The sequence below is a fragment of the Carlito syrichta genome, unplaced genomic scaffold (genome assembly GCF_000164805.1).
Source record: "Carlito syrichta isolate Samal-C Ts95f unplaced genomic scaffold, Tarsius_syrichta-2.0.1 Scaffold309682, whole genome shotgun sequence".
Classification (NCBI taxonomy): Eukaryota; Metazoa; Chordata; class Mammalia; order Primates; family Tarsiidae; genus Carlito; species Carlito syrichta.
The window spans coordinates 487902-512479 of record NW_007253778.1 but is presented as its reverse complement, the minus strand read 5'-3'; the positions used below and the strand labels follow the sequence as shown (position 1 = coordinate 512479).

The window sequence follows — 24578 nt, the reverse complement described above, 5'->3', positions numbered from 1 at the left end:
GTGGCGCACTCATAGGTAAGAGCTGCCTACTGTCGATGTGAATCGGCATTTACTTGATCCTTATTTACTGTAAGAAGCGTTCTGTGGTTTCGACAGTGAGCTCATCTTATGAGTGTGCAGCGGGCGGGCTGTGCTCCTGGTTCAGCCCTGGGGAGGGGAGAACCAAGATGGGTGGGGCCAAACTGGGCAGGCCCACCTGTGGTCCTACGAAGTCAGGCACAGGCACCTGCTCCATCTGGTACAGGGCTTCGAGTGCCCAGAGGTGTGCCTTGGTGAGATGTTAGATGACCTCGGCTGTAGAGGCATATAAAGCACTTTTGATACATCCGATGTGTAGACTGGGCCTAGAGAGGGCATTCAAGAATGATATAGTTGCCAAAGTTGGACTTTGAAATTCAAAGTTCTGTATTTACATCCCAGCCCTTACAGTCACAGTGTGGCTTTACATAAATTAATCTCTCTACAGTTCTGTATCCTCCAGTAAAGAACCTCATAGGGTTATTTTTAAGGATTTGTAAAGTTCGTATCCTAGTGGCACACAATAGATACTAAAAATTGAAGGAATGTGTCAAATGACTTAGCTAATATCAACACAACTCATTCCAGACCAGATTCATTGGTGGCACTGAACCTGTTGACAATTTGTCTTCTCTGATGAGGGAGAACTCAGGGGTTGGCAAACTGGGCTTTTGGGTATGGGTCTCATAGCTGAGAGAGGGACTATGGGACCCAGGGCTTGATGTGCATGGTGGGTTAGAAAGTACAGCTATTCTGAGGGTTCTCCAGAGTAGCAGCTGGTCTGGCAAACTTGTATTTCAATCACGATGTTAAGACAAATATCCATTCATGATTTTCTCCTAAACTCAGAAACAAATGGCCCTCTTCTCAGGAATGTATGTGTATTTGCCCATACACATGTATACATTGCAAAGCTGAAGGTCACAGTCAGGCACAGCTTTCCTTCTGCAGCGCACACACTGGCTTTTATTACTCTCCTTACATGGTAGCCTCACGTGTGAACATTTGATCTTTGAAATGCACTGCATAAATTCCAGTGGGAGAATGTTTGCTGCTGTCTCATGGTTTACATGTAAGTTTTGTTATTACTATATCTATAAAAGTGACTTTGGTTTTCTTTCTCTCTATGGCTGCAGTATTAATTACCTTTCATCTGTGCTGGAAAGTGTCCTGAGTTTAAATTAAGTTGAATGCCAGACCAAGTGTGGAACACAAGAGATCCTGCTAGTTTAAGTCCAGGATCCATTAAGAGAGTCCTTCTTCATGGCTTGGAAACAAAGAATGGTGTCCCTACTCAGACCTCCTCTTTCTACTCCAGTCTCACTCCCTACCGCTCCACTTCTCGCACTACAGTCCGGTTACACCAAAACTTGACAATTCTTCCATGCACCATGCCCTTTCCTGCCTTTGTGCCTTTGCACAGGCTGTATCTTTTGCCCCCATGGCCTTTCTTCCTTCTTTCCAGAGAGCTTCTCTTCCATCCACGTGGCCCTGCTCCAGACTCATCCTTCAGAATCCTCTCTGTAGACCTGCTCCTTCCCCCGAAGTTGGTCTCTTCTTCTTTGCTCTTACAGCATTTTATGCATACCTCTAGTATTCAGCTTCTCACATTGGACTGTCTCCCTTTGTGAGTCTTTTGAAAGCCAAGTGAGCATCTATCACAGTGTCTGGCAGTTGTTTGGTGCACATTTAAAATGTATGAATGAAAACCAAATCATTCTTTTTGTTTCTTCTTCCTGCAGAAACGATGACCCTGGACAAGAGGGCTGCTTGTGTCAAGGACACAGTAGGACAACCATCTCACAAAGATCTTAAGTAACTTTTCCCATCCAGCAACACCCAGACGACTCGTGACCAAAAGCTCGGCTGTAACCACAGCAATAACTGGCTCTCTTTCCAGACGGGGTTTGGTGAACCTGAATGGTCCAGCCATCTTCTTCAGGTGGCCCAAGGTGATGTGCTGCAGGGAAGCACATCTCTCATGACCAACAGCCAAGCTTGGACTATGAAAGAAACCAAGGGATAAATAGAGTGAGAGTACCAAGAGTACCAGGACTCTTCATGATTAATATAAGACCCTTGGTGATGGGAACATGGCACTTGCCCTGGCAGTAGTCACTCTGACATGGTGTTATTTGCTAGAATGCCCTGGAAGGACAGAATAGTTAAAAAAAAATACATCCAGGTGCTAAACAGGCAGCAGATCTCAATTCACACTCGACTACCTTCGAACTAACGACTGTCTTCAGAAAATAATTTTACCCCAAGAAGTGCTCCAGATTTGCAAGAAATAGCTCCAGGAGAATAATAGGATAAGCAGGCTGTTCCCCTGGAAAAAAATATATTGTGAGGGGTAGCTCACAGCAAATTCACTGCCCCCTCCCATGAGAGTACCAATTGATCATGGCCCTCCTTTCTGCTAAAACCATATTTTGAGGAGTCAGAAACCCCAACACTATTTTCTAGGTAGCCAGCAGCCACATCCTTTTAACTGGTGGTATTATTAGACTGAAAAGTAATTGTTACTCCTGTTAGGGAGGCATACATCTTAGTGGCATGAGCACTCTATAATATACTTTCCCAGGCGCATTTGTCCACTGAGAAAACAACCTCAAAAACAGGTGATATTATGAGATCATGGAGCGAGAACATAGCCATTCCCTAGAGGAAGGCATGGCTTTGGGGCCTTCTAGGCCTGAGTGCCTTCCAGGGTTTTCCATATGCAATAGCCCAGGGTCATAGCTCTGGGCAGCCACAGACAAAGGTTTTCTTCTTGCTTCAGACACATATAACACTTTCACAGCACTTGGGGATGGAAATGCCTATAAGAATGAAGGTCAAGGGCTTTCCCCAGGAATCTCACTCATTACTCAGTTTCCTTCCTGACTACATCTGCCAACCCACTGCCAGCTTTGTACATCATTCTCATTGCTTTTGTCACCACATAAATGAAACCAAAGCTTCATATATCCTGAAGGGGCTGTTACCTAATGGTCCTCTCTCTCCCACTATAGGTTCAAGGCATCCCATTCATACATTTGTACCACCACTTTAAGATAACATTTCCCTTTTCATGCCATCTCTTTGCAGCAGATTCCAGAGTTGGGTTGTAGTTTACCTTCCTAGAAAGCTCATTGTCTTTATTTAAATTAACATTTCAATTAGTAACTATGGGATGGAAGCAGGATCATTGCATGTCTTCAGAATGTTCTTGTTATCACAGCTGCCTAGAACCATACAAGAAGCTCTACCCTGATGTCAGGTCTAAGAATGGTGGAAGTTTTTGGTTGAGTGAGGCAATGTTATTACACTCAAGCTTCACTTATCTGATGACTTTCAACTACTGGGATTGAAAGGGAATCCAAGGTTCTGCCAATGTCTAATGACATGAGAAAATTCACTTCCTTTGCTTAAGCTTCCCCTCTGCTCATACCTCCCCATTTAGACATCCCCCACCATACCAATGTTCGGAACCAAAGCATGAAGGGCTAGTGCCAGCAAGATAGGTAGCAGAAATACTGTCTCTAGAGTCCGGCAGATGAGCCCAGAGGAATGATCCCAGAGAAATCAGACTAGCTCCAGTAGATATCAAGCAGTCATCCCAGTAAAAATTGACATGTCCTTGGCAATGGGATCCTGGGTTGAAGGTCCTGAGGCAGCTGTGCCTATTGTTCCCCACCTCTGGATCTTCCTGCCCAGAGAACTAGCAGTCTCGGGGTACTAATGAGTATGCTACTGCCTTTTTGGTACAAAACAGAAGGTGGCTTTGTAGGGGCAAGCAGGCAAAGAGCACTGTCCACATGGCAGGCAGATGGCTTTGTGTCTAGAAAGCTTTGCCTAGCCAGTACAGCTGTGGCCAGAGGCCAGCTATAAATTCGAACTCCTTCAGCCCATTTGCAACTCTGCCTCTGTTCTCTTGCATTCTGTTCAGTTTCCCTTTAGTTTCCTAGTAAATGTTCCTTTTCAAAGATTCCAACTTTGTCTCATTTAACTTGGGGGAAGGGGATTCGCCAATGTCTCTTTTCAGGATAAAGAAGGAAATTAAAGTATCTTGAAAACCATGTAAATGGCAGTGGAAATAAGAAACACCCTCATCAGATCTTAGGAACTGACTTTGGGAAAAGCTGGTGCCAAGAAAGGGAGACCAGGTGTCCCCCCACCCACATGGCACTGATTCTCAGCTCCTTCCTTGTACTGCCATTGACTTCAACGAGATATGCCCTGGGTGTTTGCTGCTACTGAAATACCTTCCCGTCTAGTGAACTGGGCACACTCAGCAGGCAGTGTGATGTCCAGGAAGGACACTGATGCTTGACGGGATGAGAAGTCAGGGATGAGAGGAAAGAGGAATGGTTTCTATAATACACATGTTTTCAAAATTCTCCAACAATCATGACTCCAAATGGTATGATTTAATCCACAAAGTCATTAATAGAACTACATTTCGCATGATAAGAAGGGTCATTTTCTCACGCTGATGCCAGAGAGATTGACAAAGGGTAGATATGGAAAATGGCTGGCTATTGCCACAGCCATCTTGTCCTGCAATGGTAGGCATTCCAGTGATCTGTTGCTGCATAATAAAACATAGTGGCTTAAATAGGAATTTATTCTCTCTCATGATTGTGTAGGTTGACTAGGCTTAGGTGATGCTGTCTCCTGGAGTCTCATAGTTGCTGTCAGATGGCAGCTGAGACTGGCATCATCTGAATGCCTGACTGGGCTGGATGTTCATGGTGGCTTCTTCACACACATCTGACATCTCAACTGGAACGACTGGAATGACTGGAGAATTATTGAGCATCTCTCTCCACATAGTCTCTCCATGTGGATAGTTTGGGCTTCCTCAAAACATAGATTTCTTATAAGCACCGGCTTGCCCCAGAGCTAGCACTGCAAGAGGTCCAGGAAGATGCTACAAGTTTCTTTTAAATAACTTCTGAAGTAACCCAGGGTCTTCTGTCACATCCTGGACCAAGAGCAAGTCATAGTCTTGAATCAATGCAGATTCAAGGGAAGGGATTACACAAGAATAGAATACCGAAAGGTGTAGCTCATCAGGGCCATCTCTGGAGATGGTAGGGTTGGGAATGGGAATGGGGAGATTACCGAATTAAAGGGCTGCCTAATAGTTGCCACTTCAGAAGCACATGCAGGCCACTTGGCTCCTTTAGCTATGCCTGACATGTTTTCTTAGCTTTGGTCCCCTCCCCTGCTTGGGGAGGTGAATCTTCTTTCTCTCTCTCTCTAATTCATTTACTTTCTAAATAAACTATATTTTCTAATAAAAAAAAAGAAGTGCATGCAAGCTTAAATGCATGGAGAATGGAAGCAGTAATAAGGGGTAGAGGAGAGGGAAAGGGCTACCCATGAACAGTTAGACAGAGAATAGCTAAAGCAAAGCAACTAATTATAACTGACACAGTGTTTATAACTTTCAACACAAGTTTATACATAAAGTGATTCAGTGAACTGAGAAAGGGACACAAATATGAGTGTGAATATAACCAAAAACAATATATTAAGACTGTACATGGATCCTGAGAATTCTGCAGGCCATTTAGCTGCCCCTGGCCACCCACTTCACTGATGGCAACCTGAGACTTTTGAAGATGTTTGGCCTGGGAGTGCCCAACCTCTGCTATTTCCACCCAAACTCAAGCCAGAGAAGATGGCCCCTTTTGCTTACTGTCCCCTTCCACATCTCTATGAAGAGTATATCTCTCAAACAAGATTCCTGAGCTGATTGTTAGCACAGAGCACGACCAGGTGCTGAGTGCCCAGTAAGGCTCTTCTGAGACTCAGGTTTTCCTTATCCTGAGAACTGACCCTTCCCCCTCCAGTCCTTTCTCAGTACCAAAGAGGAATGATACCCAAAATAGCTAGCCTTTGACAAATACTTTCCTAGCCATAGACCCAGTGACACCTGCCACAGAGGTGATGCTTTGGAATCTTCTAAGCCAGAGACAAGCCACTGACCATGTTCAGGGAATTCTGGTGTGTCTCTGAGATGCCTTTTCCAGAGAAGAGGCAAGTATGAATGGAGCCTTTCTAGGATAACATACAATATTCTACTTTCTATCCAACTACATTCCAAATTAGGCTGATCTTCTTGAAAGAAATGAAATAGAAAGCTAAGGAAAAGAAAATAATCAGAAACATTGTTCCACCAGTTGAGTAAGTATTCCTGGGAAGACCTACAGGACAACTCTAAGGCTAAAGGAAACAGAGATGACTGACAATCTAGGAGCTGCTGAAGGTGAGCCCTGGTCCTCATCTCCAAACCCAGGATGGACATGAGGCAAAAAGAAGCTCTGAGCAGTGCCATGGACCTGCCATAGTTGTCCCTGGTGTCAGACATAAAGCTCCCTTTGCTCAGTCTCCCAAAAGAACAGATCAAACTTCTCTCAAAAACTATACCAGGAAGCCACTTTCTTCTTCCACTCAAAAGCTCTAATTGTCGGCCGGTTGTGGTGGATCATGACTGTAATCCCAGCACTTTGGGAGGCAGCGGCAAGAGGATTATCTGAGTCCAGAAGTTAAAGACCAGCCTGGACAACTTGGCAAGACCTCGTCTCTACAATAAATCAAAAAATTAGCCAGGCATGCATCTGTGGTTCCAGCTATTTGGAAGGCTGAAGTAGGAGGTTCACATGAGCCCAGCGGGTCAAAGCTGCAGTGGCCGTGAGCATGCCACTGCACTTCAGCCTGGGCCACAGAGTGAGACTCCTACTCAAAAAAAACAAAACAAAAACGATCTAATTTTCACTTACTGTTTAGGTTCCCTGGGCACATGGGCTACAAAATCCAACTAGCTGTATGATCACCACTGCCACCTCCCTCCCTGGTGTTTTCCCACTCGTGTCCAGGAGCTCTGAGCCTGGGAAGATTAAAGATGACCCACAAGGCCAGAAATTGTGGCTAAGTCTTATGTCCTTAGGGTCCCCCAGCTCATTCACAGGCTATTGCCAAACTTTCAAAGCAGTTGATGATTCTTATGACACCACCTCTTGGTAGGAAAGGGAAAAACAGGTGAAAGGGACCTGAGCCACAGATAACTGTCCTCCTAAGTCACTGACACTCTCTCTAAACTGTATTTTAAGACAGATTACTCAGCTGGGCTTTGTGGCGCACACCTGCAACCCCAAAATTTTGGGAGGCTGAGGCAGGAGGATTGCTTGATCCCAGGAGTTCAAGACCAGCCTGGACAACATAGAGCAGCTTCATCTCTTAAAAAAAAATTAAATTATTAGCCAAGCATGGTGGCACATGCCTATAGTTCCAACTATTTGGGAGGCTGAAGAGGGGGGATTTCTTGAGCCCAGGAGCATGAGCGTGCGGTGAGCTGTGATCATGCCACTGCACTCCAACCTGGGCAACAGAGTGAGACCCTGACTCAAAGGAAAAAAAAAAGATAGGTTTCTCTGTGAAAGCTGGATGGGCATTGTCAGACAATTTAAAAAGTACACTTATCAATATGAAATGTAATGATTATAACCAACATTGCATCTTCTAGTATGTAATAAATGGTATTACTTTTATCCATTTTCTTTATTTTTTGAAAATTCAACTTGTGATTTTAAATGGTAAAGGTAGTGGAAAAAGTTTATTTTTAGCTTAATGCTAAATTGTAGTTATTATTCCTATAATTATTCATTGCATTAAAGTTATATCAAAACCAGCATTTGATAGAGGATATTGATGGTTTTTCCCAGTGAGTGAACATCATCTCCAAGGCATTGACTTTCTCACAATTTAGGTAAAATTATTTTTTCAATTTAACTAGATTCAGAGACTTGCTTTTGGATTTATCCAAATTTGAATTAATCAAAGAAATGCAATGTCTCCAATTTGCCAAATTCAAAGTGTTCAAAGACTAATAAAATCCTTTCCTCACATACCTGAAGACACTTGTATTTGAGGTTTCAGAGATGAGCTTACAAACTCTATAAACTGATAAATAAACTTTCCAGAACAAATTTTATCTTCATTTAAAAAAAGATCTAATGATTTTGAAAGTACACATTTTCCTCTTGAAGAATTTTAGAATGATATTTAAATATATATGTCTAAAACAAAGCTTTCAAACAATCCTTATCTTAAAAGCACACTAGAAAATACAAGCAGTATAAGAGCACAATAAAGAAAAGCATTGCCATAAATCATATATTTTGAAAAGAGAAACAAATGCACCATCCCTGTCTGCATGTCCACAACTCAGATTGGAACTCTGCTGAGCCTCCTCGGACCTGCCAGCTCCAGCAAGTTATGCTAGAAAATATGTGTGTCTTTTTTTTTTTTTTTTTTTTTGAGTTGGAGTCTCACTGTCACCCAGGTTGGAGTGCAGTGGCACACTCATGGCCACTGCAACCTCGATCTGCTGGGCTTAGGCAATCCTTCTGCCTTACCCTTCCAAGTAACTGGACCCACAGGCACAAGCTGACATGCCCAGCTAATTTTTTGATTTATTGTAGAGATGAGGTCTTGCCTTGTTGCCCAGGCTGATCTCGAATCCAGGGACTCAGGCAATCCTATCACCTCCACCTACCAAAATGCTGGGATTACAGGTATGAGCCACCACGTCCAGCTCATAAGTATGCCTTCTCAGCCAAGCAGTGAATCTGCATTATGACCCAAAATCATGGTCAGTGTTTTCTAATTTTGTTTTTTGAATTTAAAAATGTTTTATTGATAATAAAACACAGACAGCCCTGTGCAAAGACCAACACATCCACCTTCCAGGGGGAAAGAAGATGTTTTAACCACAGTGTAAAAACAGGAAAATAACAGCAATGTGCTATTTTCCTCATTAGAACTCCCGAAGTTAAAAGTATTTCAACCAAAGTAGATATTTCTTCTAAAATATGAGTTGGTTTTACCTTGTTTCTGCAAAGTTAGGTGTCATACTATCCTAAACAGTACTTCTGGTTTTGAAAGAACTGTATTTGCTTGCATGAAGTTAACAGTGTTTTCTGCCTTGAAATTCACATTGAGGAGGAGACAGTGACATTCATATGTGTGGTGCAACTGGGCTTGCCTGACTTGCCGTGGTGGGTTGCTGGGCTCTTGCTGGTACTGTTAACACCTGCCAGCCCTTTTGCAGGGACTGCCTGGATGGATGAGATGGTCCTTGCTGTAGCAGTTCACTTAGCAGCTTACACAGCTCCTCTGGGGCTCCTGGGTCAAGATAATACTACTTTGGCAGCAACTGCCACAGGGTTTTGTTGTCTTTTGGCTCTGAAAGTTATTCTTCACACTTTTTTCCACCTCCCTCTGGAGAGGAAAAAAGGCAAAGGAGAATGTAACCATGTCACCAAATATGATAAGAATAAGGACACCCACTGTGTATGTATGCATAGGATAGTGGGTGGGGGGGAGAACATCACTTACAGCCCACTCAAATGCAAAAAAGATTTTTTTAATTTTTTCGAAAAAATAAAGATGGAATTCCAAAAAATGTAAACAATGGTCTCAAAGGAAATACAAGGTACATGTCTGTGACTTTAAAGAGTCCCATAAAACCCAAAAAGATCAGTAAATCATTATAATGCTGATTGTATCTGGTAAATCCAATACTGGCATTTGGCTGATTGGCTTCATTATGTAGCCATTGGTGATTGCCTTCCAAAAGGACTGTTTCTATGAGTGAAGCCTCCATGGGACCCACTGCCCCTCAGTGAGCCTTTTCTGGCTTGGAAGAGCCGGCTTAGGAAACCCCAGCAGGGTCTTCAAGTCTTCTGGTATTTCCACAAAGATGACAGGTCCTTGTAGAGGAAGGCATTTATATAAATGAAGAAAGATTTCCCCACCTACCCTCAACTAATGGCCTTCTTTGACTCCAGAGGACAAGGTAAAAATCACTAGTTTGGGAAAGGCAGATTTCAGGCTTGAAGCTATAATTACCCAAGGTTTAATGACTGGAAAGGACAATTAAACTTTTACTCACTAGTTGAAATATTCTAGTGCATGACCTCACTTCTTTGGGTTCTGAGCGTAACATATTTTCCCTCTTCTGCTGGTCAACGGAAGTAGTGGCAGAGACCAGCTGGCCCCTAGAAGTCTCCTCCCAGTTACTTCCCAGCAGAGTGTAGGTTAAGGACAGCCCTGTTCTGTGGTGAGGCTGAGGACCTGCTCTGTCACTGACTGTAACCTCTGGGACTCCCCTTCCTAGACACTCCTCGCCATCAGGGGTTTTGCCCAGACACTTGTCAGCCCCTGGAGAAAGATATGCAGACATATCCGAGGGAAAAACAGCATTGCACCTGGCTGAACTGGGCCCCCACCCTTCTGAACTTAAAAGTACTTTGACAATCTTCTGAGCCAGAGAGGCTCAATCTGCTGGTAACATGACAGAAACATGGCCTTGGGCAGCCCCTGCCTAGAACTTCCTGCCTTGGCTCAGCCCCTCACTGGTTTTTGCATTGTGGTGCTTGGCAGTTCCGGACCGCTGTGCACATGAACATACACAAGCACATATGCAATATTTGTACAGGAGAAACTCAGAAGAGGCTGGTGCAAGACTTCATGTCCCTCCTAGGCAGAGGAAAATTATTGAGGGAAGCATAGTCCCATCAGAGATGGGAGACTTTGTGTATCTCTTTGTATCAAGAACCTTTCTGAATCTTACAGAAATTGCTGCATGGGAACACAGTGATAAGGCACCTGCACCTAGCACATATCTCTTCTAGTCTTCTCAGAAGCCTCCTGTCTCCTTTGATACTTATGACCCTTGGTCATGGCATCTCTCCCCTCTTATTTTATGCAAGATTCTACATGACACTCACCTCCAAAACCTACTCTACAGTCAGAAAAACTATCACTAGATGAGACCCTACCTCTCCAAGGCCATGTGTAGGGTGAAGAAAGAATTGTCTCCAAGACTGTAGCGTTAATGTGTAGGGTTTGTCAAGGCTGCCATTTCTATTGAATGGCTGTCATTCACATGCAGTGTTTGCAACTGATTGCCAGCCTGAGAAACACTGGGCAAAGACCAAGAGGTTGCAAGATGTGGTGAACAGAGCCAGGGATGGGGCTGGGGCCCAGACCTCTGTTCCTGCCTCTGAAGCAGAGGACACCACTGTAGGGCCCAGTTTCTTCTCACATGATGAAAAGTTGGCCCAATGTGTTCTATGTTCTTCCACCTCTGGTGTCTGTATGTCTCTGAGTCTAAGGAACTGCATGTGTCTGTCACAGGAAAGCTGTGTATCTGGAGTGGGGGCTGTGCAGTCCCAGATGCATACTGCCCAGAAACTCAAGTGCAGGCTGACCCTGGAGGTCAGGTTTTGGTGATTTCCACGATGTCAGGTATCTCCCCACCTCCTCTTTTGCTTCTCAGTTTCCACTTCAATGGGCTTTCATTTTTAATAAAAGGAAAGTAATTTGACTTTGAGGATGTCCTGAAAGCTTTTTGTAATGACCATCGATGTCTAGTGTGGATCATAAAACCAGCACTGACCTTCTCTAAGCAGGGAAAATTCTATTTTTAGTTAAATTCAAAACAAGGTTTCTCAAAACACCCACAAGTAAACCAGAGGCAGAGAGGAAGGAGGGCAGCAGCAAAGAGAGTTCCGTGGAAGGGAAACTTCAGGACAAAGTAGGCAATTAGATGAAGAAGTAAGGAAGAGACCATCTGTGATGCTGGTTCACAGTCAGGGCAGAAAAGAGGAAGGATTCCAAGCTCCCGATGTCTTGGACTGTTTCTTCAAGCACCAGCCTGTGATCCCTCACCTAGATCTGTGAGAGAAATATTCAACCTGGGAAGCTCCTGGGTCTGCCCACAGCTCATGCTACACATTTCTGTGCTCCTGATAACGTCAAGACAGAGGTGTCTGGAGTACTGAAAGCAAGGGCCTTCCTTCCCCACACTGCATAGCTCACATAAGCCAGCTGCCCACCCACCAGGCCCATGTGCACTGGATTGAGATGTGGATTCCCAGAGCCTGATGTTCTATTTAACTGCAAGAACCATTACCCTTGTATCTCAGCCTACATTTTGAAAATAAAGCCAACCACTCCATTCTATTCATTTAGTCAAGAAGATCAATCAGATGTATTGGGTGAGGAGAGAGAGAAGGGAGGCTTATGGGCATTTTTCTAGATGGACGACATTCCCATTCAGAGCTAAAAAGCAAAAGGACTAATCCCTTGGCCATAGTCAGATGACTGTCTGGAAAGCCTATGCCCTCTAGTGGCTAAAGTCTCCATACAAATAGTCTGCACAAAAATTGGCCTAATATTTCGGCCTAAGACACTGAACTGAGATCACCCAGGGAAATCTCTCTGGGACAGTAGATGACCCCTCAGCTTTAAGTCTTGAAAGTGGGTCAACTGTTCATAGAACCCCAGAGACCTCACTTGAGAATCCGAGCAGCAGAAATCAAGAGTAAGTCCCATCCTGGTGCGATATGGAGCCCACATAAGATTCAGCTTTCCCACCCATGCCCACCAACCCTGTTTCTGGGGCCTACTTCCTTTCACCTGCAGGTGACCATCAAGCAACATGAGGTCATCTCCTGGCAGCAAGCCTTCTCCAGCTGCAGCCACATGTTTCTCACCCCCAGAAGTCATTAATCCACAACCTACTCCCATCAGTGGCTCTCACTTATCTGTCCCATTTCCTGCAGTCTGCCAACTCGCCAATCCCAGGCTTTCCCTGAGCTGTGTGGACATAGGCAAGATTTCAGATGCTCTTGACAGAGATGTGGTTCCCAGGTGCTGAAGGGACAGGCTCAGAGTGGCCACTTCAGCCCAACCAGTCATGTCTGCATGCTCAGCATTTGGCTAGTGTAAGATAGAATTGGACTCAACACTCAGCCTCCAGGAAGAATCAGTTCATAGATTATTTCCCAGGTAAGTTTCAAAAGGCAAACCAGAATGAACACAGTAACAGGCATGAGATTTCTAGGGACTCTAGTGCACAAGAATTTATTTCAAAGAGTGGAGTGAGACCATTCCACCAAATGCATACTGAGCAGGTAGCTGTTTCAACCTGGGGGCTGCAGAAAGACAGGGCCAGGCTCTTCACTTCAGGAAGGAAACAGCACCACTGCCAACCACTTGAGAGAATTCTGGCCAGAAGGCTTTTCCGTTAATGTATGGGGGAATTGAAGTAGAACGTCCAGCACTGAGAAGATTATGCTCTGGGTAGACTCCGGCCAAGAGTGAGGGAAGAAGGGAAGAAGAGGTGAATGGTCATGCATGGTGGCATACGCCTGTGGTCCCAGCTACTCTGGGAGGTTGAGGCAGGAGGACTGCTTGGACCCAGGAGTTTGAAACTGTAGTGTGCCACAATCACAACTGTGAATAGCCACTGCACTCCAACCTGGCCAACATAGCAAGACCCAATCTCTAAAAGAAAAAAAGAAGGAGGAGGAGGATGGCAAAAATGGGACAAAGGTGGTATCTTAGGAACTTCTCATTTATGTCAAGTCATGATTTTATTGATAAATGGAAAAGTCAATGCTAAGGACTGCAATGTTTATGCCCCTCCAAACTCATATCTTGAAGCCCTAGTCCCCAATAAGACGTTATTTGAAGGTGGGACCTTTAGGAGGTAATTAGGTTTAGATGAGGTCATGAGAGTGGAGCCCCCATGATGGGATTAGTCTCTTTGTAAGAAGATACCAGAATGCCCCCTCTCTCTCTCTGTTGTGTGAGAATATAGTAAGAAGGCCACCATCTGCAAGCCAGGACAAGGCCTTTAGCAGACACTGAATCTGCCAGCACCTTGATCTTGGGATGTCCAGCCTCCAGAACTGTGAAAAACAAATGCTTGTTGTTTAAGCCACACAGGCTATGGTATTTTCTTAGCCAAACATACTAAGAAGTTGGTGACACACAACAAAGGGTGTGTAGGGACAGAGAGAATTTATAGGTATAAATGTATACCTGACAATAATTGGAGGTATCATAATAATTTACATATGACTGTCATTTTTTATCAATTTTGTGGGATCTTCTAATGGATTCTCTCCTAACTCCCTAACATAATTCTCTAAAGACTTTTTTTTTAGTCGGGGTCTCATTCTGTTGCCTAAACTGGAGTGCAGTGGTGTAATCAAGGCTCCCTGCAGTCTCAACCTCCTGGGCTCAGGTGATCCTTCCGACTCAGCCTCCCAAGTAGCTAGGACTATAGGCACATAACTCTAAAGATTTTTAAATAGTTCCCCAAATGTATCATTATCCACTAGAAAAATATCAACTTGCTTCAATTTCCTTCTACCCAAAAATTCCCAGTCAAAATACTAGTCTTAATATCAGATTTAAATCCCTTCTACATTATGTCTATTCCTTTTATTCCATCCTGTGAAGCAGCATTTAGTCCCTATGGAATTATACAGACTACTCCCTATTTGTTCACTCTTACCTCTTTCTCTTCCACATAATCCAAAGATTTGAAAAGATGAGAGTAGACAATTGATAGCAAAACCCGTACATGTGGGGGATCATTACAGTATTTAGGAAAAGACTGTTTCAAGCTCCCTCAGCACCTCTCATTCATACGCAAATAGCCCTCATCCTCACAGCTGGATTCTCTTACACAATTTTCTATCTTTTCTTTTTTCCTTAAGTTGAAGTCTCACTCTGTCACCCAGGCTGGAGTGCAGTGGCACTATCATGGCTCACTGCAGCCTCAGCCTCCTAGGTTTGGGTGATCCTTCCACCTCAGATCCCTGTGCATGGCATAATGACTGATTTCGCAATAACTATCTTATACCACTCAGAAAGTAATAAATAGCTTTGAAAAAGAAAATAAGTTGGATATATACTTGGGAAGATTTTCATTAAAATACTAAATGCTGGCCAGGTTTGGTGGCTCACACCTTAATCCCAGCACTTTGGGAGGCCGAGGTGGGAGGATCACTTGAATCCAGGAGTTCAAGACCAGCCTGGGCAACATAGTGAGATCATGTCTCTACAAAAAAATCAAAACATTAGCCAGACATGGTGGCACGTGTCCGTAATCCCATCTACTCTGGAGGCTGAGCAGAAGAATTCCCTGAACCCAGGAGATCTGTGCCACTGTACTCCAGCCTGGGCAACAGAGTGAGACCCTGACTCAAAATAACAACAACAATAATAATAATATAAAATATTAAAGGTTAGAAAATGTTTAGCTATTTCCACATGGGAAAACAAAATTTGTTTTCTGAAAATTTAGTTATGAAGAATGCCTCATGCCCCGGCAATTAAGAGAAATGAGGTGACATGTCCACAGCAGTGAACGATTTATAAATCTAATTGAGAACTTGGTCTTCACAGGCCTGGGAGATATGTTGAACCACAGTGAAATTATCTCAAATCTTCCTCTTGCTAAGGACTTAGCATGGAGCCCATCAAAAATATATAAGATGGGGGTCTATGCTAAAATCTTTTAAGTGGGCTCTGGCAGCAGAGCCAAGATACTTAATGTACATCCATGCAGACTTCCACGCATCGGCCAGAGAGGTCATCACATGATACAACCTGGCTGCAAGATGGGAAGGAGCATGAATTAGATAAGGGGCCAGTTCGGGAGGCAAATGTAAGCCCAGGCCAAGAGGAAAGGTGCTATTACCTCAGGTGTGAGTCCAGGCAAGGGTATGGTGATCCAATGAGGCTCCAAGGCTGAAAAGCAGGGCAGCAGAGATTGGGTCTGGAAGAAATGCTCAATTCTGAGAGGGAGCCCTACTGGTCAGAGCTACATTTAAAGGGCTGTCTGTGTATGTGTCCCTGCATGGGGAATGTAACTCGTACGTACTCCCTCCTCCTTTGCCTACCTTGCTCATGTGACAGATCATAGCTTAGATGTAACTTCCTGGCAAAGACTTCCTGAGCTTGAGGAATGTATACTTTCTTGGGTGGGAACTGGTGGACAACCAAGGCTCCTAAGCAGGGAAACTACTTAATGGGGTTTGCAAATTGAATCCTTCAGTCTGGCTACACTGCAGATGCTAGACTAGAAAGGGTCAGAAGGGAAGCTGTTGTAAACAACTCAGCATCTGGCCATCAGCCTGACTCCTCCCTCTCTCTCCTCCTTTAATCAGGAAACAAGTTCTATCCATTCAGCATCCTAAATATTGCTCAAAGGCATCCCATTAGCTCTTCTCCACTGACTCTGTTCTAGCTTTGGCCCTCATCATCTCTACCCAGATCACTGTAACAGCCACCTAATTCATCTCCTTCCTGAACTTAGTCTTGTTGTCCCCGATCCATTCTTTACCTGACCTCCAGAGAGATCTCTCTGAAACACAAATCTATTTATGTTGTTACTCACTTACTTGAAAGTCTCATTGTTCTTATCATAACACCTAAAATGTTTGGCATGGCCTACAAACTTGGCAAAGTCTGACCTCTGTTTACCCTACTGAAGTGAACACTGTGGCACATTGCCCAGATTTGCCCATTAGGACAAGGACATTTATTCTCCCAGCTGCACAAGCTGTTGCCAATAACAGCTTGCAGCTGAGTCTCTCTCCAGGAATTGCCCTCAGTCAAGGGAAACTGCCTCACCCAAGACTATGTCCTCTTCCTTGTCAGAAGCAGTCCTTATCCAATGACTGCTTGATGCAGGGGTGCCAAGGCCTGACCCCTTATCTGACAGGTCTTCCTAGCTCCAGAGCTCCTTGTGGGATTGTCTGAGGCCTGTGTGTTGGAACTGCATTGCAGGTTTTTTTGGTTTTGTTTCGTTTTTTTGAGTTGAAGTCTCACTCTGTTGTACATGCTCACAGTCACTGTAGCCTCAACCTCCTGAACTCAGGTGATCCTTTCACCTCAGCCTTGCAAGTAGCTGGAACCACAGGCGTGTGCCACCACGCCCAACTAACTTTTTGACTTATTGTAGAGACAAGGTCTTGCCAAGTTGCCCAGGCTTGTCTCGAACCCCAGGGCTCAGGCAATCCTCTCGCCTCAGCCTTCCAAAGTGCTGGAATTATAGGCTTGAGCCACCACGCCTGACCTGCATTGCAGTTTAATTTCTCTCTTTGCTCATTCATGCTTCAGTCACTTCCTCCCTGGGTGTTGATCCACAAACATTCCAACAAACACTTTGGTCAACAAACAAACAAATTAGTCTCAGAGTCTGTTTCCTAGGAAGGCTGCAGTGTTCTCCCAGGCCCATCACTCAGTCATAGAAAGTTCATACACAACATTTATAAGTTCCTCATATCCATTGAACTCTCTCTGATATATGGATTTTTGTACAGACTACAGCTTCTGCCTAGAGCAATTTCCCACCTCTTTTTCTCACTATCCATTTGTAGCACTAATTTCTATTCATCCTTCAAGTCTCAGTTAAGATGCCACCTCCTTTGGGAAGTCTTCCCTGATTCACCAATCTTAGGTGTTCCACCTTTATGTGTCATGGCATTTAGTACTATCTCTTTCAATAATTTTTAAAAAATTTTTATTTAAAGATGTGGGGTACAATTTAGTGTTAGGTATACAAATGTTCATAATGCAAGTACCCTTGTTGATGAGTTGTGTCTCCTACTTTCCCCAGCAGATTCCCACTACTGCCAATCTCGCCCGCCCACCCACCTCCAGCTGTTTCCCACTACCGCCAATCCCTTTCTTATAGTATTACAATAATTGTTCAAGCCCCACTTATGAGTGAGAGCAAGTGATACTCAGTTTCTTTCAATGATTAATTAGAAAAATTATAATACATTATAATTATGTATTCATGTGATTATGTCCCCTACTAGATTACATGCTCTAAGATGGCAAGGAGTATGTCTATTGTGTCTGTCAATAACCTTAGTGCATAGTCCAGTACCTGGAACACAAGTACCCCCAAATATTTTTTTCAATAAGCTATTAAAAAGTAGGAAATGAAGAAGCCCTAAGTAAGGAAGAAGCAGTAGGATAAAAGAGAAAGGGACATGTGTGATATACATTTAGATGGTAAAATTAAAAAATCTTGGTAAATGATGAATTGACTCACCGAATATAAGAATAAGAGTGAGGAAGAATCTAGAATAACCCTAACTTCTACATTTGTTAGTAGGTAGAAGATGGTGCCATTTGCTGAGACAAAGAGTTCAGAGAAAGTAACTTTGAGTAGAAGGACAGAAACAGGCCAAGTTTGAGAAATCTGTTCTATCTCTAAGAGCATATGTCCAGTAGGCAGATGGAAATATGGTCTGGAGCTCCAAGTTTAGGCTTAGGCTTGGACTTGAGAATCATCAGTATATTACCCATGAAGCTCTCTTATTAATTTACTTCTTGCCAAGAATATCCTGCACATCTCCACTGGAATTGCTCCATTTTGTCCCCATATTGCCTCTTTCTGCAACTCAGTGGGTGCTTGTAATTTTTTTTAGGTCACCGTGACAAAAATACCACATACATGGGGCTTAAACAACAGAATTTTATTTCTCACAGCTCTGGAGTCCAGAAGTCCCAGATCAAGGTGTTTAGTTTCTTCTGAGGCCTCTCCTTGGCTAGCAGATGGCCACCTTCTTGCCATGTTCTCATATGGTCTTTTCTCTGTGTACCTACATTCTTGGTCTAAATTTCTCTTTTTATTAAAACACCAGTCAGATTGGATTAAAATCTGCCCTAATTGTCTCTTTTAAATTAAAACACTTCTTTGAAGACCCTAACTCCAAATACAGTCACATTCTGAGGTTATGGAGGTTAGGGCTCCAACATATGAATTTTGGGGTGACACATTTCAGACCCTAACAGTGTGACATCTCTTCTCTTTCTCCTTCTACAATGCTGCCCCAGTGGCAGCAACCTACATCTCTACCCAGAGGACCAATGCCCAGATTAGCCTTCCCTTCAAATTTCCAAGATTGAGACTTCAACATGTTATGAGGATTATTCTGCCTAGGGTGGGGGTGAAAAGTAGTTGGAAGACTTGAAGAGGCCACTAGTTACAAAAGAGAGAAACATTCTTAACTGAGGGACTTGCATGAGCAAAGATACCACAATGTTAAATGTTGTGGGGAAGTTGGGGACAATTAAATATTGCTCTTGTAGCGGCTGAATGTGGTGTATGCTAATAGTTGAAGAAGAAAAAGGCTGTCTGAGGTCACATTGTAAAAAGCTTTTATTTTGGCATAACATCAGCCAATGTTTTATCTAAAGAGACAAAGATAAGAAATTAGAGACCATTCCAATCACTCATGCAGGAAACAATGCAATTAACTTGTAAAAGATTGGAAGATGAGGTTGACTTAAAGCAAACAGCTATTAGAAAGGGGTAGAGGAAAGGCGTGGCAAATAAAAGATAAGGAGAAAAAACTGGGGAGAAAGAAGGGAAAAGAAGGGGGGGGCGGTGAGACATCCTGTTTTTATGTAAATGTAAATGATGAATTCTAATGACCCAGATGAGATTCTGTTGAGTTGGGCTCTGCATCCTCAAAACCATAGGGTTTCTTCCTTAAATTGGTCATCACCTCTCAGTACAGTGGAGGGTACCAGGAGCAGAAAAGGCTCTAGAAGTCACAGGGTCAGTTAATGTGGAGGCACAGTAGCAAAAGGAAACACCAGTAGTAGAGGCAGCAAAGATTTCCAAAAGGAACTGGAGTTCTGGATGAAATCAGCTTCAGTGGGTTATTTGGGCTGAGCATAGACATGTCCAGTTCTGACTGGTTATTTAGGGAAAACAGCTCAGGGCTGGGCTTACAGTGCAAGGACCAGTGACCCAGATCCAACCACACAGAGGAAATAGCAGTGGATATCAAAGGGCTTAAGTTTTCCCTCTCAGAATATTGGGGCAGGAAAGCAGAAGGAAAAGACACTTGCAGAGGTCACTGTGCTTGGCCACTGTGATCCCTAGTGAGTTTATAGCAGGGGTTAAGGCCAGAGGTTAAATATGAGGAAGACAACAGAGCAAACTGAATGATTTATCCCATCTGCAGGCTCAAGTGCAGCAAACCTTTTTCAGCCTTATCAAAATAGCACCCACCGAGGAGGAATTGCTCTGAATAAAGATGGTCTTAACTGGCCACTGAATGTCAAAGTTGTGACCATCTCCAAAGTGGATTTGATTTTTCTTTATGAAACTCCAGGTCACAAGAACATGGGGGTTTCCACTCACGTGCCCCATGACTAATTAAGCCTAATGGGTTATAGATTCCAGCTGTGGGATTTATGGTCGCTGTTTGGGATTGCAAAGAGTAAATAAAGCTCCCCAATTAAGACCACATTTGTCCAGTCAGAGCCAAAAGGTAGTCTGGTTCTTATGAAGATGCTGGTGACAAACTGCAGAGTGTTGTGAGGCCTGGGTCACAGGTGGGCAGAGGTAGGAGGTACCTGCCAGGTCTGGGCCAAGCTCTTTGGCACTTATCCCAGAGAAATGGGGGCAACATCAACTCTGGAAGCAGCTCAAGGACTTGTACCACAACTGAGGCTTCCCACTGCATTCCTCCCTCACCCGCTTTCCAATCATTCTTTAGGCTTCATTAGTATTGTGTGTGTATTTCATTGTAAAAAATAATGTAGGCCAGGCGCAGTGGTTCATGCCTATAATCCCAGCACTTTGGGAGGCCAAAGTGAGAGAGAGGACTGCCTGAGCCCATAGGTTTGAGACCAGCCTGGACAGCTTGGCAAGACCTCATCTCTACAATAAATTAAAATAAATAAATAAATAACCAGGCCTGGTAGCACATGCCTGTAGTTCCAGCTCTTGGAGGGCTGAGACAGAAGGATCACCTGAGTCCAGCAGGTCGAAGCTGCAGTGACTGTGAGCATGTTATTGCACTCCAGCCTGGGCAACTAAATAAGACTTGAATTAAAAAAAAAAAAAAATAACGTAAGCATGCCATAGAAATCCCAGGAAAGGAGACTCCACAATACCACCACCCAAAAGTTAACTGTGATGCAATTGGAGTTTTCCTCCACTGGACCTTATCCATCTTCGTCCAGAGTTTCAAAGTGAGGACTTAAGGCATTCGTGGAAGAAAATCAACTGGAGCACCTGTACTGTAAGACTTTATTCAAAAATGCCAGGCATGAGAAATCTCCCTTGGAGAAGGAACCTGAGCCAGGTAGAATTTTTAATAAGGATTTAGGAGGGGGGGTCAGCTGAAGTTCAACTCGTCTAGGAAATAGTTCAAACATGGTTCTCAGAAATAGGAGGAATTTGTTTTAAGGATAAGGAGCTACTGTTTGGGATTTTACCAAAAGAGTAGGGAGGAAAAGTTAGGGGCTAAGTTCATATGGAAGAGGAGAGGGGAGAAATATCTACTGGGGACAAGGACATTCAAGGGCTACCAGTGGAAAATTCTCAGTCTATTAGTGTCTTTTACAGGGAATAAATGCAAACCCAAGTCTTCTGACTCCTGGCGAGAGCTCTTTCCACATTCCATAGTCACACCAACCTTCCTCACTTTGGTAGGTGATTGAAAAAGAATCATGAGATCCTGATTTACCCATGGAAAGAGAGGTTGAGATAAGTAGAGGCCTGGACAGCAAAGGCAAAACTGGAAGATTTTACCACTTTGTCTTAGGGATACTCTTCAACTGGACCAGGGCCTGCATGAGTTGAGCCTGGACAGCAAAGGCAAAACTGGAAGATTTTACCACTTTGTCCTAGGGATACTCTTCAACTGGACCAGGGCCTGCATGAGTTGAGTCCTACTCATTTCTGGCTTGCAGATACTTGAAGGGAATTCTGCCACTCATAGTTGAGAAAACTCAAGGACTTCTTTACAAAGTAGTTTCATTTCCATATGGCTTGGTCTTGAATCATCACTGTTATCAATTACTGTTGTTGCTCCTCGAATTCTGCTCTGCTCAATCCTGAGATTTTTCAGCTGTCAGTCTAGGTGGCCAGGCCTGTAGCCCACTGTACCTTTGTACCCAACGGGTGATGCAGCCCTGTGCACGGACTGTTCAGAGATATGGCAGATCAGGCTGGGCACAGTGACTCATGCCTATAATCCCAGCACGTTGGGAGGCCAATGCAGGAGGATTGCTTGAACCCAGGAGTTCAAGGCAAGCCTGGGCAATTTAGTGAGAACTCATTTCTACCAACAAAAAAAAAATTAGCTGGATGTGGTGGTACACATCTGTAGTCCTGACAACCGGCGGAGGTAGAGGCAGAAGGATTGCCTGTGCCCAGGAGGTCAAGGCTGTGGTGTGCCATGACTGTGCCACTGCACTCCATCCTGGGCAACAGGGTGAGATCCCCAACTCAAAAGAAAGCGAGAAAGAGATGGTAGATGGTGTTCATTTTATTTCCTTGCTGTGCCTTTAAGAACTGCAGGAATGCAAAGGGAGTCTGGAGGAGGGGTGGGGTCTCCTAGTAGGACTTCTGGGAAAAGGATCCTGGGCTTATCTGCCAGAAACTAAACTGAGATTCCAACTGAGAAGTTGGGGGTGGTTCATGTTGAGTCAGGCCTGTGATTGGACTGCAGAATCCCCAGGGAAGAGAAAAGCAAAAGTAAAAAGGAAACAGTTAGGGGAAGAGAACTGAGGGGGAAGTCCTCTCCATCCTCACCCCGGTACACACACTCCCAAGTCTGGAGAACGTTCGTGTGTATCAAAGGAAAGGGCAGCAGATGCCAGGCCCAGGGAGCTCTCTGCCACAAGTCGACCTGCAAGGCCTCAGGAACCAACTTGCCAACAGCTGGACTTGATCACCAACTTGCAAACTGACATCACGCATCGGGTTGAATAGCAAGCAGACTTTGCCCTCTGACTGTGCAAAATACTGTTTTCAGAGGATTTACCACAGCAACAGACAGAAAAGCAGGAGACCACCACCCCGGCCCTTACGTCTTCTTCCAGACCCAGAGTATAAGATTCCACTCCTTGGTGGTTTGCAGGATGATGGTGGCCCTTCAGCGAGCTTCTGTCCTGCTGGTTCTGTTCCTTGCAGCTTTTCTGCCCCCGCCACAGTATGCCCAGGACCCAGCCATGGTGCATTACATCTACCAGCGCTTTCGAGTTTTGGAGGTAGGTGGCATCTGTATACCTTGGACAGGGAACATGCCTCCCAAAAGTCACCTTATTTTACCCATGCTTGGCTATCTACTGGGATACATTTTTCCCAGATAGTAAATGATAAACACGTTGCCAAAGTTACACTTGGACACAGAGTTTAGTCTGTGCCACTCCTAGACCCTGAGGGACTCACTTTGTGCTCTGATTTGACAATTTTTCACATCTATAAAATAAGGACAACAGTAGGATTTATGTTCTAAGACTATTCTGAAGATTTAATTCATATTTAAAATATTGCTTGGTATGATGGTATACACCCCAAATATTGTTATGATTCACCATAGTTCATTTTGTAAATAAGAAAATTAAAAATTTTTGGTCACCTCGTCTTCATGTTTTACGATGTCAAGATGATAGTGGATTTTAGCTTTTCTTTTTTTCTTTTTTTTTTTTTGAGTTGGAGTCTCACTCTATTGCTCAGGCTGGAGAACAGTGGTATACTCCTGGCCACCACAGCCTTGTCCTGCTGGGTTCAGGTGATCCTTCTGCCTCAGCCTTCCAAGTAGCTGGAACTACAGACACGTGCCACCACACCAGTGAATTTTTTTGATTTATTGTAGAGATGAGGTCTCACCAAGTTGCCCAGGCTGGTCTCGAACCCCTGGGCTCAGGCAATCCTCTCACCCTTCCAAAGTGCTGAGATTAGAGACATGAGCCGCCACACCCGGCCTCTTTTAGTCTTTTGATAAACCATTAGGTCACTGTGAAAAGTCATGATATGCATGTGCTGAGAAGCTAAGTCTTATCTTCTTTTGCCTAACTAGAAATGAGCAGATTTCAGCAATGTTAAATAGAAAGCATTTGCGCTGACATCTCATTAGATTGGGCAAAACTCAACATTTTTGCAGCATGGACAGCCCCAAGGGACATATGTAACCCTCCACCCTAGCCTTTGCCACACCCTGGCATTGACACTATTTCATACTTAATGCCTTGCTTTTGTACAAGTTAAATTGGTAAATGCATTGTCTTCATTTCAAAGACACTCTTGTCTTCAATAATTAGTTTCTATATTTTCCAAAGAAATCTTCGTGTCCAAATTATTTGGTCATCTGGTTACAGTCAGGGTAAAATAATTCCATGTGGCAAGCTGCATGCATTTCCTAAGGTTATCCAGTCAGTAGACCGAGGCCTGGAGGCAGTGGATGAAACATGCCCAGGGCAGTGGCCTCTCGCTGCAGTCTCACCTCCTCAAAATTGCCAGAATGATGCTCAGTCAGAATGATGCAAGGTGGGTCCAACACCACCTTGCCCTGGAAATAGGCCAACCAAATCCCTGTAAATTGTCCTTCAACACCTTCAGAGTTTGCCTGCAGACAAGAGTATAAAGTACAGACTACACTTTCACAGCTGTAAATATGGATTTGAAAAAGACAGGAATATGATCTATAGACATCTTTCCACCCCGATCCTGACCTGAAGTGAAGCCAAGTCACAGGTGGCAGTCACCAGTTAACCAGTGTAAACACATAAGAGCAAAGTGATACAACTCCCCGCCTGGGGGAGCTATGTGTGTCAGAGGGGTAGGAAAAAACAAGACAGGGATTTAGGAAATTATTTCCTCTCTCCCTCTCTCCTCTCTCTCTCCCCTCCCTCCCCCCTCCCTTTTCCTCTCTCTTTCT

The 24578-nt window shown here is 44.0% G+C and overlaps 2 protein-coding genes across 2 annotated transcripts in view; both read left to right on the top strand.

Annotated features, from left to right (window-relative positions):
• The window catches only part of SYT9 (synaptotagmin 9), a 164600-nt gene extending 160609 nt beyond the window's left edge, over positions 1–3991 (top strand). Inside the window, exon 6 of the mRNA XM_008067525.2 lies at positions 1761–3991. Within this exon, the coding sequence (XP_008065716.1) occupies positions 1761–1769 (9 nt within the window). The 3' untranslated portion in view covers positions 1770–3991. The remainder of the gene's footprint in view (positions 1–1760) is intronic.
• An 18478-nt stretch (positions 3992–22469) lies between these two features.
• Positions 22470–24578, top strand: part of OLFML1 (olfactomedin like 1) — a 31844-nt gene continuing 29735 nt past the window's right edge. The window contains exons 1-2 of the mRNA XM_008067524.1: positions 22470–22541; positions 22779–22908. Of these exons, the coding sequence (XP_008065715.1) occupies positions 22780–22908 (129 nt within the window). The 5' untranslated portion in view covers positions 22470–22541; position 22779. The remainder of the gene's footprint in view (positions 22542–22778; positions 22909–24578) is intronic.